The 15,224-nt window shown below is 50.6% G+C and overlaps 1 protein-coding gene across 3 annotated transcripts in view; it reads right to left on the minus strand.

Moving 5' to 3' along the window:
• The window catches only part of CFAP61 (cilia and flagella associated protein 61), a 257,175-nt gene that overhangs the window by 91,877 nt on the left and 150,074 nt on the right, over nt 1-15,224 (minus strand). For all 3 annotated transcript variants that reach the window (XM_074347804.1, XM_074347803.1, XM_074347805.1), the window contains exons 19-20: nt 6,276-6,374; nt 1,324-1,492 (exon numbers count right to left, since the gene is read on the minus strand). In XM_074347804.1, coding sequence (XP_074203905.1) covers nt 1,324-1,492; nt 6,276-6,374 — 268 coding nt within the window. The remainder of the gene's footprint in view (nt 1-1,323; nt 1,493-6,275; nt 6,375-15,224) is intronic.

Consider the following 15,224-nt stretch of genomic DNA (forward strand, 5'->3'; position numbering starts at 1 on the left):
GCCGAAGGGGTGCTTGGTGTTTTCCGCTGGTTTAATGTGTTAGAAACAGGAATACTTAAGTGTCCAAGTGAGATCTCCTGCCAGTTTATTTTTATCCTTTATCCAAAAAAAAAAAAAAAAGCCTTTCCCACACTTTGAGAATTGGATTAGGAAGGAAAGAGCAAAGAGGAGATACCGCTCAGGGGCTGATCCCAGCTAGATTCGCCCGTGGTCCGTTCACCTGGAAATTCGTTCGAACGGCGGCGCCCCAGCCACGCCCCCTACCCTATCCCTGCTCACAATCTGCGTCACAATCTGCGAGGCACAGGGGACGGGGGTGCACTTAAGGTTCAGGCGAGACTCTAGGTCGCAAAAGTCCGAGTCAGTGGTTCTCCGCCTTGGCTTAGCATTATCTGGGAGCTGGGGGGGGAATGCTGATGACCGGGCCCCACCTGCCCCGGAATAATTAAGACGGAGCCTCTGGGGGCGGGGCCCGGGCCCGGGTGTATTTCAAAAGCGCCCCCCGGTGATTTCAGCGAGCAGCGCGGGCCCAGAGCGCAGAGCGGCGGGGCTCTGTCCCCATCGCTGCCTCCTCCCGGCTCGTCCGGGGAAGGAAGCCGGCAGCACGGGCCCCCAGAACCGGCCACCACCGCGGGACAGAACCGGACAGAACACGGCAGTGCCTGGGGGTGGGGTGGGCCAGCGGGTTACTCCTCGCAAAGCCACCACGGAGGCCTCGGCGGTTCCCGGGAGAAAACGCAGTGAAAAGACCCCACGGTCTGAACCCCCCCCCACCCCATCCCCGTCACAGAGACGCCTGCGTCGGCGGCACTTCGCGTGAGGGGCTGCTGGGCGCGAAGCGGCCACACGGAAACTCGCCTCCGCCGGGCGGTGGCACCGCTTCTTCCAGCGCGGTCTGAGGACTTAATCAAGACGGAAAGCCCGGCCCCTGGAAACCAACCAGCCACGTTTCCCCGCTTTGCAACCGAGAGACAAAATAAAGTAAGGGCTGACAGAAGGTGCGCATGTTTGAAATACTTCCGCGGGAGCCCATCACCGCCGCCAAACGCTCGCCTTTCGAGGCAGAAACTAATTTCCCACAGATGCTGCCGGGCTGTGTCTGGATTCCGCTCTGTGAGCAGTAGGCGCTAGACTGCTGGCCAACGGCTTAAAGAGTGACATTTCTCTCCACTCGCTGCGGTTTTTCTCCTCAAGCAGGATGTTTTTCTTGGAGTGGGTTTCCGGGGGTGTGGAGGGGGGTTGGACGCCGTTCTGGTCACGGGTGCGCGCCTGGCCGTGCCCGCCCTCTCCCCCCGACGAGGGCCCGCTGTCCCCGGGGCTCACCTGGTACTGCAGCCCGGTGCAGAGGACGAGGTGGTCGTAGGGAACGACTTCCTCTCCGGACACCATGACGCGCTTGGCCGCCCGGTCTATGGCGGTCATCTTGCCGACCACCACGCTGACCCAGGAGCACAGCGACAGCACCGCGTGATCTCGGTCATTAAAGCAGTGGCTGCAGAGAGAGGCGGGGGCTCCGTCAGTGACATTTGAGCAGCTGACAGTGGGCATTAATCGGACATCTGGCGAGCTGGTTCCAGTCCCCTAGCGGGCCGAGTCTGTGCTCTTGCTGGGCATCTACCTGGACCTAGGCTGGCTGGGAGCCTTTTCGTTACAAAACACTTAGTCACAGATTGACACCTTCCCACTAGTGCTAAGTTGTTCTGCCTGGGGCAGGCTGGTCCACAACAGGGAGGGTGTGTGTGTGTGTGTGTGTGTGTGTGTGTGTGTGTGTGTGATCATTCGTGGACACTCATGCTTCCACGTCATGGTGGGTGTAAATCTACTTTAGCTGTTGAACTGTCACATGGACAACTGTCATATTGTGATATTGACTCAAAGCGAATGAGAAAGGAGAAAGCGACATCTGAGGACCCCCAAAGGCAGGGGTCAAGGTCCAGAGAACACTGAGGACTCTGCCTATTTGCTAACGCTTTTCAATAAATGAAAATGAGTGTATGGACCTGTGCCCAAACAAGAAGACACATTTTATTTGGAGAAAATGTCAAATAAGGAATTACGCTGGCGTCAAGGCCGGTCACTGGAGGCTCCTGGGATTCGCTCCTCAGGGTGAAGGTGATTTTTGGAGAACCACCACTTCCACAGGCAGCAGGTCAGGGTGGACGGGCTTCCTCCTCTGGGTTCTAGCTGAATCTGAACACAATACTGTATCAGGAGGAAAGTGGGTTTCCCGTGGCTTTGGGTTTATTTAGAGTTTCTTGAGGGTTGTTTCCTGAATTTTCTGGGAGGTCTGACCTCACATACCTGACTTTTTACTGATCCTGTTCTGGAGACCGAAGAGTATCTGTTTTCACACGGGCGTCCCCGGGCCATGCACGGTCAGTGTCCCTGCTCTGTTGCCGAGGAGACTGGACCCCAGGGACTCAGCATCAGTGCCTTTTCAATGCCACGGTCTCCTCACCTCTCAACGTGGGACAACTACCCCTCCAGACACGCCTTGAGCACCACGCGGGCCGGACACAGACTGCGATGCTGTTTTGTCAGGTGGGACGCGTATGTGGTGGGTATCAGTCCAAGTGACACTGATGACACATAATCCTGTTTACTCTCCTTGGAGGCAAACGGGATTCTGAAGCGGTGATGAGAGAGCATTTTTTCTTTTTGATCCATGCACGAGTCTGCTCTCACCACTGAGAAGGAAGCCCGCTAATGCACACACATTAGACCCCGTCACAGGGCCAGCGGGAAGCGAACAGAGGCTGGGCTTTGTGTCTCTCCACGCAACGGCGCTGAAAACCCAGAAAATTTCCTTTTAATAAGGAAAGAAAATCGGGGGCTGCCCCGTCACAGGAAAATAACAGACAGCGAGATGAAATCCTCGTTTTAAAGAGCCATTTGGGCGGCCTTAGAGGGAAAAAGGGACTTCATCGATTTCGCATGTTCGTGAGAGACCCACTGAAGGCTGTTCTTACTTGCTCCACGGGCCCTCCGTGATGGGAACGGTACTGCCAGCCGTCCACAACGGGGGAGAATTAAATACAGTTAATGCACGGGACTAGTCATGTGAGGATTTGCTCAAAGATCAAAGTTCTCAGGGGAAATTGGGGAAGGCTAGGACAGGGTTAATTTTAATGGCAGCAGGACAGCAGTGCTGGTAATTCCCAAATGCGTACCCCAGGGCAAAAACCTGAAGCTCTGTCCAGTAGGAACTGGCACCTGGGGTCACTGGGATTTTAGGGCCCTTAAGAAGCATTGGAAAATGGGGGAAGCTTGCTTTTCCAGCTTGTTACCGCACTGGGGACATTTCCCAGCTTCCAGTGTCACTGTGTCGGTGATTCCTATCTGTTTTAGATATCAGAATCCATTCGGACCTTTTTGAATTTACCGATCAGGTAGGTGAAACTAGACATTGGAGACTGTAAGCTCTATTTCTCCTAAATTATTTCCTAAGCAGAGTTAATGAGCGTTAAGATTCTAACGCGGCAGGGACCCTCTCAAGGCTTGGTGACAAGAGAAACGTCTCCAGTAGGGCTCTCTGGAGGGGAGAGAAGGAACCAAAGACGGGAGGTCCATGAAACTTCACGTTTCTCAAGTGTGCTTGACCCTGACTCAAAAGTCATGTGAAAGCTTGTCTTCATAGAACATTCTGCAGACGGGCAATAAGGAGGCAGAAGAAGGCAGCAATGTGGGATGGGGAAATTCCTGGAAGAGGGTATTTGTGAAGAGGGAGCTGCTTGCTCAAAGTTGCAGGGACCCCAAACCCGGTGGTTGGAAGGTTTAGCCCGAAGTTCCAGGTGCACAATTAGGAGCGAACGCCAGGGGAGCGATGGTGAGCGCGCTGAAGGCCGCACGTCGGGGCGTCAGAACCCTTCAGAACCAGCAAGAACCTCCCGGTTCTCACCAAGGCCGCACCGTGACACCACTCTGAGAAGACGGAGTGCCGTGGTTAACTCTCGGGTGTTCGGGCTGAGCGTCCAGTTAGTGGACCCCCCGCTTGCTGTTCCTCCTCCCCTCCCACCGCCTCCTTCCTGCGGCAGCCCGAGCACATCGTTAGCACCTCCACCAGCGGCTGGACGGGGTGAGGGGGCAAAAACCGGCTATTCAAAAACTAGTAACCACAATAATATATCAAAACGTTGGTTATGGAAAAGTTCCAAATCTGTATTCAGCACGAGGACTGTTAAATTTACGGATGTCAACGCACTTGTAATTTTTAAACTCCATGACCAGACAACATTTCCTGTGTTGGGGTGGGAGGGCCACCTGAAAGGCAGCAACCGGCTTCTGGCTCACTGGGAGGCTTCTAAGAGTTAAAACACGCAGGCATCCATCCAGAGGCATCTGGCCATGTTGGCCCCGTCTGTCACCTGATGGAGAGGACTCCTGCAGGTCTTCCGGAGGGAACTGCCATCTATTTGACGTTGTTTCCTGGGCACCTGCGAAGTGCCAAGCACTGTCCCAGATGCCGGGGCTCATCAGTGCGCAAAAGGCAGAAAGCACCTGCCCGCGTGGGGTCTGCCTACAGCAGAAGGACTCCACGTCAACAGCTTCAAAGGCAGATTATGTGACTACTCAGAAGGATTTCAGTAGCAGGGGAGAGAGCAGAGGAGGAGGACCGGAGTGTGCCGGAGAGTTGGTTGCAAATGATCGGGTGGTCCGAGTAGGTCACACGGAAAAGGTGACATTTCAGCAAAGAGAGAAAGAAGCAAAGACACTAAGGTGGGGACGTGGCTGGCAGGTTAACACTGGGGGGGCTGGTACGGCCACTGTCGGGGAAACAAAGGCCATAACAGTAAAAGAGGAGGTCGGAGGAGCCAGCACGACAGGGCCAGGTGTGAGGGGGGCATCTGGAACTTTCTGTGATGGCAGACCTGTTCGGCAGCAGCGCTGTCTGACGTGGCAGCTGCCAGTCTCGTGTGGCTATCTGAGCCCTTGAATTATGGCTAATGTAATCGAGGAGCCGAGTTTTAATCTCCTGTAACTTCAATTAATTTAAATCAAAGCAGCCATGTGCGGCTCACTGCCACCACGTTGGACAGTGTGGTTCTAGGCTGCTCAGGAGGTGACATGATCTGATTCTCAGCTTTGCAGCCTTGCTCTGCAACCAGGCTGAGATGGTGGAGAGGCAAGGACAGAGGCAGGGACACCAGGTGACGGTCCACCCAGCCACACGCGGACCCTGCGCACAATCACGCCAGCACAAGGCCACACACTAGCCGTCCTCACCACTACACACCTGACCTGGGACTGAAGGAAACCTCTGCCAAGCCGGCTGAATTCACTTCCTCCTGAGACGTGTGAGATTAACACCAGCGTTTCCAGGGAATCGGGTAACTTGGAAAGAGGGAAATGGGGGCAGGGGGAGACCCATGTTGATTCTCTACTCTTGGCCAGAAGCTGGCGTTAGACTAATTTTAACCAAAAAATCCAGCAAAGCTTGGCTTATCATATGGTCTAACAGTCAAAAAGCCCACAGTTCAGAGAGCTGGACTCCCCTTCGGGGGTGGGGCGGGGGAGGGGGAGGGGGATCTGAATCTACATTGACCTGGCTCAAACGCCATTCCTTTTTCACTGCACCCGACCATGTCCTCCAAAATCCACCAAAGTTTATAGTCTGATAAAAGTATTAGGTCAAAATGAGCCCAGTGCTTCTGGCAAGGAAGCTGCAGATTTTCTCGCTGTTTGAGGGCAAAGTAAGCCTTTTCACAGCGTTAAGGAGGACCCCTTCGTCATGCATCTAAAACGAAAACTCCCCGAGAGAGAACAATTTCCTCCCTCCTTGCCAGGAAAATTGGGACATTGTTTCTAGAGGCAGGGAGCCTGACCACTCCTGTGCCCGCGCTTTGCGCCAGGAAATTAAAGTGAATGTGGAAGCTGTGTGATAATGAAATGCCATCTTTTAGGAAGGACGCTGTCAAAGAGCGACTCTGGGATGGGGGCCACGAAGGACCGGCTCAGGAGGCCTCGGCCTGATCAGCCCCAGATTAGGAACGGCTGGGGGAGCCTGGTCTGATGCAGATAGTCCCTAAGCTCCCCTGGACTTGCTGGACTGTCACTCAGAACCCGAATGCAGGGGGCGGCGTGGGGGAGCAGCGTCTAGGTCAGCAGAGCCGTCCCTGGTGTTTGGAACAGGGCAGGCGTCCTCCCAGCCCTGCCAGTGTCCCCTAAGGAAGGCCTGAACCCAGGAGAACCACTCGCCCCCTGCCCCGGCCTAGACTTGACGGCGCACCAACCAGGATACGCAGCTTCAGAGTGAAAAACGCAAATGGAGTTCATACTCGCTTGCTAGAAACTTCCGTTGCTCACTGCCCAGAAGTTTTTTCCCTGGGAGTCCATGCGTTGAAATCAGGGTGAGGTTGCTAAACTTCAGGTGAGAGCTGAGGAGGAGAAAAGAAAGAAAGGTGAGGCATGATTCCGGGGAAGTTTATTCAAATTCAGTTCTCCCTTACTGCACGTGCCGTCCAGTTGTGCACTGCTCCTTTGCACAGAGCAGCAATTCCCGCACAAAGCTTCAAAGAGAACCGACCGTGTGAATGAAGGAAGGAAGGTAGCCCTGGGCGGCAGGTGGCAGAAACTTCCAGAAGCTGCGACTGTGTAAAGGCAGACGCTGTTTCATTTTTTAAAATTTGCTTCTCGGAGTAAAACAAAATAAAACCTCAAATTGGAAGGAGGCTGGTAAATTTAGTATAGCCAATGCAAAGTCTGAGCTTCTGACTAGCTCTGAGGCGCTGCTTGGAATCCGAGCTGCCACGGTGAAAGCTTGCTGAGTGCCTGCGACCAGGTGCTCTGCTGGCCCTCACTCCACCCTTGCAGCGGTGCGGTGAGGTCAGCAGAGTTGCTATCCCATTTTATTATGCGGAGCAGAGGCAGAGTGGTTTGCCCAAGATGGTACAGCTGGGAAGTCTGGAGGCAGGGTATGAACCTGGGCCGTCTGGCCAGCGTGTCTCATCTGACCCCGGCCCCCACGGCCCTGTAGACCCTGAATTGTTGACAGGGATCCAAAGATCATCTAATTCCCATGGGTCAACATTAGCTGCATTACTTATAGATCTACGTAGCCACTCAAATCAGAACACCACAGCATCACAGGGAGAGAATTCTAGAGGGTTCCTTTTAAGAGCATAGCTGCCTTGTCTCTTCATCAGGTTTTTTGTGGCCCGAGGCACGCCCATGAGCATCACCACGGAGATTAACCTCCCATGAGTTCTACCAGAGGTGGGAGGCAGGTTCGTGTTACCTGTACTTCACACAGAAGAAAATCAAGGTTGGAAATGGTAGGCAGTCCATTTGTGGTCATGAAGCTCAGAAGCAGCAAGGCCAGAAAGGAAAGCCCTCTTCCCTGACCGCAGGAGAGCCCTCCGCGCTCACCCAGGCTGCCCTGGGAACCAGCCCCGCAGTGACAGGCGGTAAGCAGCTCGCCCAGCATGTGTACAGGCTCCTGGAAACCCCCTCCCTCCGTGTTTCCCTTCGGTGCTTAAAACACTCCTGCAGCAGATCTGCCCTCCAGCTGGAGCCGGCTGCATTTCAGGGCTGAGCCGTCTTCTAGCCTTCAGGATGATGAGAAAGACTTTTTTTTCCCCTAAAAATCTCTTCTTAGTTCATACCTCCCCTTAAAGCAACCAAATACCAAAAAAGAAACCTTCTCCAAGTTAGAGCAAAACACCTGCCCTCCTCTCCCAGGAGGGGACTGGAAATTTTCCAAACGTGGAAATGCTATCAATTTACGGACAATCTGTTAAGTACGAACCACTAAAAACAGGAGACTTTTGGTGATGGCGCCATCGGCGCTGTAATAAACTCAACTGCACCTGACATTTAAAAATAGCTAAATATTATGAAAGGTTTTGCTGTAAAGTCTCTAAGGATGTGTGTCATTTAAGAATGAATATTCTTATTTGATGCAAAGAAAACCAAGCACATCTTATCTTCTAATAAGAACAGAAATTTTGAATATGTTCAAATAACATAAAGGTCACAATTAAACCCAACTACTTTGGCTGCCTGTCTGCAAACACACCAACGACAGGCCTTCGATTTATTACTACTTAACGGAAAACACAAATAATAATACGTGTTTATACTCACATGCAGTTACAATGTATTTTGGCTTTGGAGACCATGTGACCAAAATGTGGTTTATGTTGTACTAATAACACAGTTATCTGCAGGCCCTTTGTACATCTCTATGTGAACAGAAGGCTTAGTAATTACCCAGCTCTATCTTTTACTGCAAAAACCATCTCTTTGTCTCTGAATAATTTAATCTAACAATGTGGATCACTTGTCAAATGACTTGTAAATTGCCGAATTACCACATTGTCTTACCCTGAAGTATGCTGTTGTGCAATTAGAGATTTCTCCGAAAGATCGGGGGAGGGGCCTTTTCTGAATTTTTATCTACAAAGGAACCAGTTTTCCACCCTTCTTTTTAGCCAAATCCTTTTTGCATTCTTCACTGTGGATGTTTCAAGGTCCCTTCCTCATTCTCCCGTATCATAAGGAAAACAGAAACCAGCCCCCTGGCAAGAAGACCCCCCCACCTCCATTTCCCTTCTTGCCTCCCCTGGACGCATCTACAAGGGGGTCTTCCATGTCCCCCTGATTCAGAAGAGAAGGGTCTCCCATGAACCCCGTCTCCTCAACTTCCCCTCCTGTCTCTCCCTATCCCTATGCCAGCAAGCTTCTCTTCCGCTGCACTTAGGAAACCTGGAAGTAACCAGCCTAGCGCTGATAAGGTGGAGCCAGGGTGTCTGCAGGGGCCACGACCCTGCATCTCTGCTTCTCGGTGTTTCCCTCTGTTCTCAAGGTCACCTCAGGCCCAAGGTGGCTCCTAGAGCTCCAGCCGTCACATCCTACATCCACATTACGGGCAGAAGGGAGGAGGAATGGGTTAAGAAGGGCTGCCCATTAAGGAGCTTTCCTGAAAGTCTCACGTGATATTTCTGTTGGCAGGCAGAACTTAGTGACACGGCCACATGTGGCCGCAAGGGAGGCTAGAAAATGTGGTTTTTTGAAGAAAAACAGTAGTTTTTCCAGGAACCACACTGCCCAGGGTTTTTTAAAAATCAAGGACAAAGTACAGAATAAATACTGGGAGGCAACCAGAAGTCTCTATTCATTGACTCATAAAGGAAAGGTGGGCGGGGATGAGGGAGGACCCTTGTATCAACCAGGGTCCAGGCAGGAAGGAGATGTCTGACTCCCCAGGGTCGGACAGAATGAAGCAGTGGTGTGTGCAGGGTTCTGGAGTCATCCAGGGACCAGCAATGCTGGGTGAGGCGCCACTGCTGACGGGAACCCTGAGCAGCAAGGGGTGGAGGAAAGGGTGCAAGCAGGGCCCTGGGGAGGCCCTGCCAGGCGCTCCTGACAGGGCAGAAGCTGCCAGGGACAGCACTGTCTCCAGGTTCTCCTTTCTAGCTGCTTTCTTCAGCAGCTTCTCCTCCTCAGCCCATCTACCCTTCTCCACGCTTCCCCTGGAGCTGCTGTCAACCCCACGACTTCATCACCACCCTTACACTGCAGCTCTCCGAGAAACCGAATGTGCATCAGTCCCAACACGGCCGCTCCACGGGCACCCCACGTCAGCACGTGTCCAAACAAAGGCCCTCGCAGCCCTGTCCCCTCCTCCCTTCTCTCCACCAAAGGCACAGGCAACCGACCACCTCTCAAGTTAAGAATTTACCATATTGCTAATTATCAGAGAAATGCAAATCAAAACTACAATGAGGTGTCACCTCACACCAGTCAGAATGGCCATCCCTCAAAAGTCCACAAACGATGAATGCTGGAGAGGCTGCGGAGCAAAGGGAGCCCTCCCGCACTGCTGGTGGGGATGCAGTTTGGTGCAGCCACTGGGGAGGACAGCACGGAGGTTCCTTAAAAAACTAAAAATAGGTTGACACATTGTAACTGACTGTACTCCAATTTAAAAAAAAGGTTTGTTTCTTAAAGATTTATGAAACATAACTTTGACAAGTCCCAAATTATAATTTAAATAATATAAAAATTTTTGAATTTCATGGAAAATAAAAACTAAGAATACAGTTACTATACAATTCACCAATCCCAGTCCTGAGCATCTATCCGGAGGGAACGCTAACTGGAAAAGACACCTGCACCCCAGTGTTCACAGCAGCACTATTTACAACAGCCAAGACATGGAAGCAACCTAAATGTCCATCAACGGATGACTATATAAAGAAGATGTGGTATATTTATACAATGGAATACTACTCAGCCATAAAAAAGAATAAAATAATGCCATATGCAGCAACATGGATGGACCTGGAGATACCATTCTAAGTGAAGTAAGTCAGAGAAAGACAAATATCATATCACTTATATGTGAAATCTAAAAAAAAAATTTGACACAAATGAACATATTTATAAAACAGAGACAGACTCAAAGACATAGAAAACAATCTTATGGTGGGTGCCCAAGGGGGAAAGGTGGTGGGAAGGGATAAATTGGGAGTTTGGGATTTGCAGGTACACACTACTATATATAAAATAAACAACAAGGTCCTACACACAGGGAACCATATTCAGGTTCTCGTAGTAACCTATAATGAAAAAGAGTATGAAAAGGAATGTATGTGTGTTCTTGTATGACTGAAGCATGTGCTGTACACCAGAAGTTGACACAACATTGTAAACTGACTGTATTTCAACTAAAAATTTTTTTAATTAAAAAAAAATTGGGGAGCCAACCTCAGCAGACCTTTACCCGCCTGCTCCCTTCCCACAACTGGCCGCCGGGTCCAGGCGCTTTTACCTCAGCAGTTTTTGAATGCCCGACTGTTCCTGGGACGCGCGGCCTTAGCGATCCTTCCCGCCCAGAGAGAACGGCCGCAGGGCCAGTCCCCCAGGAAGGAGTCTCCCTTTGCGGCCCAGCTCTCACACAGGCTACTGGAAAACTCTTTAAATTAAATCCAATCTCAGTGGTTCCTGGTTTTCAAGGCCCCATGAGAATGCGTGAAGGAAGACATAAGGGTCCGTGCAGGACTGGCTGGCTGCGCTGCAGGCCAGCAGCCGGCACAGCGCTGTAAGCGGGCGGCAGCAAGAGCGCACCGGTTAGTGAGAGGACGTGAGGGCCCCGAGTTTGCCGCGCCCCTCGGCGGAAGCAGGGCAGAGCGGCTCAGGCCGCGGGCTCGGGGGCCGCGCCGCCCGGCCGCCGGCCTCCAGGCTGCGGCCCCCTCGAGCTCCCTGACCTCGGGCGGGCTGTTTAACCCCTCTGAGGCTCGGCTCCACAGCCTGTGACGTGGGAGCCACAGAGCCCGGGGCCTCGCAGGGGCGCCGTGAGGATTAAGTGAAACGGTACCTGTGAGATGCTTAAGATAACGGCCTGCTGCGTGGAACATTTCCAATGAACATTAACTATTTTTGCAACCAAAATATGAAGTCCAAATTCACGAGCGTGGCCTATCAGGCCCTGGTGGCGGGGCGTAACCTCGCCTCCCCAAGCTCCTCTGTGACACCCACCCTCTTGCTGTTCCGAAGGCTCCCAGCCGCTTCCACGGCTTTACACGAAGCGACCATCAGCACCTCCATTCTTTCCTCCAGCCCCATCTTTGCTGTGATAGTTATCTCTGAAATCTGACTTAGAAGCACCCAAACATTTCATTTCTTACATTTATAACAATCTAAGAGTATCGGTCCAAAAATCACAGCATTTATAACGTACAAATGCATTTCAGCTCTTCTGAGGATGAAATATGGAGATGAAACACTGAGGACTTTTATCGTGACTACCGCTGAATACTCAGAGAAGTTCCTGCGCCTGGAAGAGCAGGTCACGGGTGAATCTCGGGTCTGGACCCGGGACAGACGAGACGCAGGACAGCGGCATCTCAGTGAAAGCGTGGTCTCAGATCTGATGCCGGCGGCTTCAGGTAAACAAGCAGAATCTGACATCCTGTGAGCCCTCTGCTCCGAAATCAGAGGTCACCGTGTCGTGGAACACACACAAAAGCTGGAGTGAAGTGCTCGGGCCAGTGAAACACTAAACAAGCACACCTGCATTTTCACAGCAGATAATTCCAGTGGGGATTTCTCGTTGCTGTGGATACAAAGGAAGGAACAGCTCAAAGATACTTGTAAAGCAGGGCGGGATTAGAGTGTCCAGGGAAATGAGTAAGAGACATTGCGTTTCACTCCCGGCTTCGGGAGGACAGCTACCAAATTAGGTCTAAACATGCTCACCCTCCAAGCGGAGAGGGGCACACGGCCAATTATGGTGAACATGATAAAAGAAACATAAACACTTTCCATGTCGCTTACCCTTCTGGGCGTTAGAAACCTGCCAGGCGGCGGGGTGAATGCTCATTCTGTTTCATTTTTACGTTTTTGCTGATTTGCTTTTGGGGGGAGGGGGGGCATAGCAAGGACAACCAAAGCAAGGGGTTTACTAACTGTTCTCATTAATGCTTTTATTTGAACACACAGATAATGTAGAGGGAAAATAATTCCCCCACATCAATCTAAAGGTTACAGTTTAATTTACTAAAATCTCTGCTTTCTGAATTCTTCAAAACAATGACAAAAATACTTGCCAAGTGACAGTAAATCTCAGCTCAAGAAAGACATTCTACCTAACTGTGCATTTTACTAGTCAAGAATAACTCAGATTTAATTTGGTTCAATGATACCACACAATTTCACAAAATTAATGATAAAATGATAGGATTGAAAAGTCCGGAGTTATGGCAGATGGACTCTCTGCGTCTCGTGGGAGTGATTTTTATCTCCACAGAGGTGACGAGTTCAGAAAGCACATAAAAACACTCAGAACAACAAAAAATACACAAAATAAAAGTCAGGAGCTGTATGAATTTCCAACATTAGAGGGAAAATACAGGGCAAAGCAAACCACAATGAAATGTTTATGACAAGCATAGAACCAATGAAGAGAATGTAGTTTTTACCTGAAAAGTGTTTAACTGACTTCAGCACTAGTTTGCCTGCTTAGATCACAAAAGAGATTTCTGGACATCGCTGGCTACTTACTTCGTTTTTGTTGTGTTAGTAAAAATAACACAGCAGCTGCGTTCGTGGCCACGACGCTGTAGGTAAGGGCACCTCCAGGAGACCAGAGGGACAGAGGCGTGGGGTCAAGGATTCTGAGCACTTCTAGAAGGGGTGGAGTGTTCCTGGGGCGGGCGCCACCTTGAGTGGCTTCCCTGCTGAGACCCCAGTAGGAACCGGGACGGAGCCTGGGGAAACGGGCCGAGGAACAAGTCTCTTAAGCCTGCCCGAGTCCAGGCTTGTGTCCCGGGGCAAGAATCTCGAGTCAGCACTGGACCCGACAAAAAGGCACAACTGGGCATAACTGGGGCAGGGGCTGGTAGCCAGGGTAAGGGGTTGGGGGGAAGATCTGGGGAGTCAGGATTTCAGATGAAAAGCGTATGTATCTCTGAATCAAAGTGAAATATAAATCCTTACTGAAAGAGAAAATGAGTGTCATGTTTGAAACGTCTATTGAACAAATAAGAAGAAAACTTGGGAGTTCTGGCAAAAAAGGCTAAAATGAAACTGAGTTTTACCTTAAGACTTATGGGAAAAGATGTATGATGTTTTCATCTCGCTATATTTGAAGCAAAAATATTTCACACTTGTCCCTGGAGCATATACAAGACAGAGGCTATAAAGGATGAGTCAGACGGCCTTCGCACACAGGAGATGGCAAAGTACAAGACGAAATCCATTATTCCACGGGGCTGGGAAAACAAAGCATCGTGGGAATTCAGAAGCAAGTAAGACCGCTTCCAGTCGGGGCGGGGAAGCTGAGGGAGGGTTTTCCGTTTTGCACAAATGCTGGTGGTTACGAAGGCTTTGCTAACACCACGAGGGCAGGTCTCCTCAAGCTTGGCAGACACATCTTCTTGGGCCTCATTCTTACTGGTGAACAGTTTAAGCAGGAAGCCTTCTGCTAGGTCCAATTCAGCATGTAAGTGCTCTCAACTTGGAGTGAAGATTTCAGCTATGCGATGTTTAATGATACGGTAATAATTACGCCTGGCAAGCCCTGAAGTAATGATGTGTCTTAGAAGTTACATGATTTGTTGAGAATTAGAAAATATGGCTGGGAAAAACCAGCCCATAAAAAGGGTTCAGTTACAACGAGCAGTCACAGGAGGAAATAGGTTTCCTTACAGGTAAGACTGCGGGTTTGCGGAAATGTCTACATAAGTGGCTATGAAACCCAGCTGCAGGTCAGAATTACCTGGAGAGTCTGCTAAAAATATACCTTCCTAGGGCCCAGCCCAGCTCTACTGAGTTGTAACAGGGACCCAGGAAGCTGTCTTTTTATAACACCCCTCCCCCCTCCCCCTGATGTACAGAATAGTAGAATCTGGAATGGTCACAATCTGTTGTTTATAGGGAGAGTAAATCAACATAAACCCTGATGTCTGGGAAGCTGACTCAGCTGGGAGTGTGGGGAAGACTCTGGTCAGCTCTGTTTGAAAGGAGTCTTCAGAGAACTACAGTGAGAGGTGAAATCTCGGCTCAGGAGATGGCCTTGCCCAGTCTGGGTTTCACACGGTGGCCCCAAGCGCTACTCTCCCGAGAGGACGGCTCCCGGCGGCTCGATGCAAGGGCCCTAGCCTGTTCTGTGCCATCGAGAAGAGCGCACGACCTACTTAACATCCTTCACCCCAGAGACTCACAGCGAGCCCATAAAAAGTGACAATAAGCTGATTCCAAAAAAAGGTCTGACCGGCTCACAGAGGCCTGCTTTTCTTTTGTTCTGGGAGTCTGCAAAGTGAGTCCCTGGAGATGAGAAAAGTCATCCGGAAGTGAGCAGGAGCGAATCACGTCCGCGAATGAAGATACTTTCACTTCACGTTAGTGACGGGCACACCCGGGAGACGCTGCGGGTTCGGTCCCAGACCCACAATAAAGCACATATCGCGATGAAGTGAGTCACGGGAGTTTTTTGGGTTTCCCAGGGCATACAAAAGTTATGTTTACACTACACTGTAGTCTATTCAGTGCGCAACAGCATTACATTTCAACGAACAACGTACACGTATTGCCTAAAAAATACCTTTTTTCCTAAAAAATGCTAACCATCATCTGACAGCAAAGGGCGATCACAACCTTCAGTGTGTAAAAAAAAAAAAAGGTTTTTAAAGGCATTATCTGCAAAATGCAATAAAAGAAAGTCTGCCTGTACATTTAAATATTGGAATCAGATTAGGAAACCGGACAATGATCAGCGACATCAG

Source organism: Camelus bactrianus, chromosome 19 (assembly GCF_048773025.1).
Source record: "Camelus bactrianus isolate YW-2024 breed Bactrian camel chromosome 19, ASM4877302v1, whole genome shotgun sequence".
NCBI lineage: Eukaryota > Metazoa > Chordata > Mammalia > Artiodactyla > Camelidae > Camelus > Camelus bactrianus.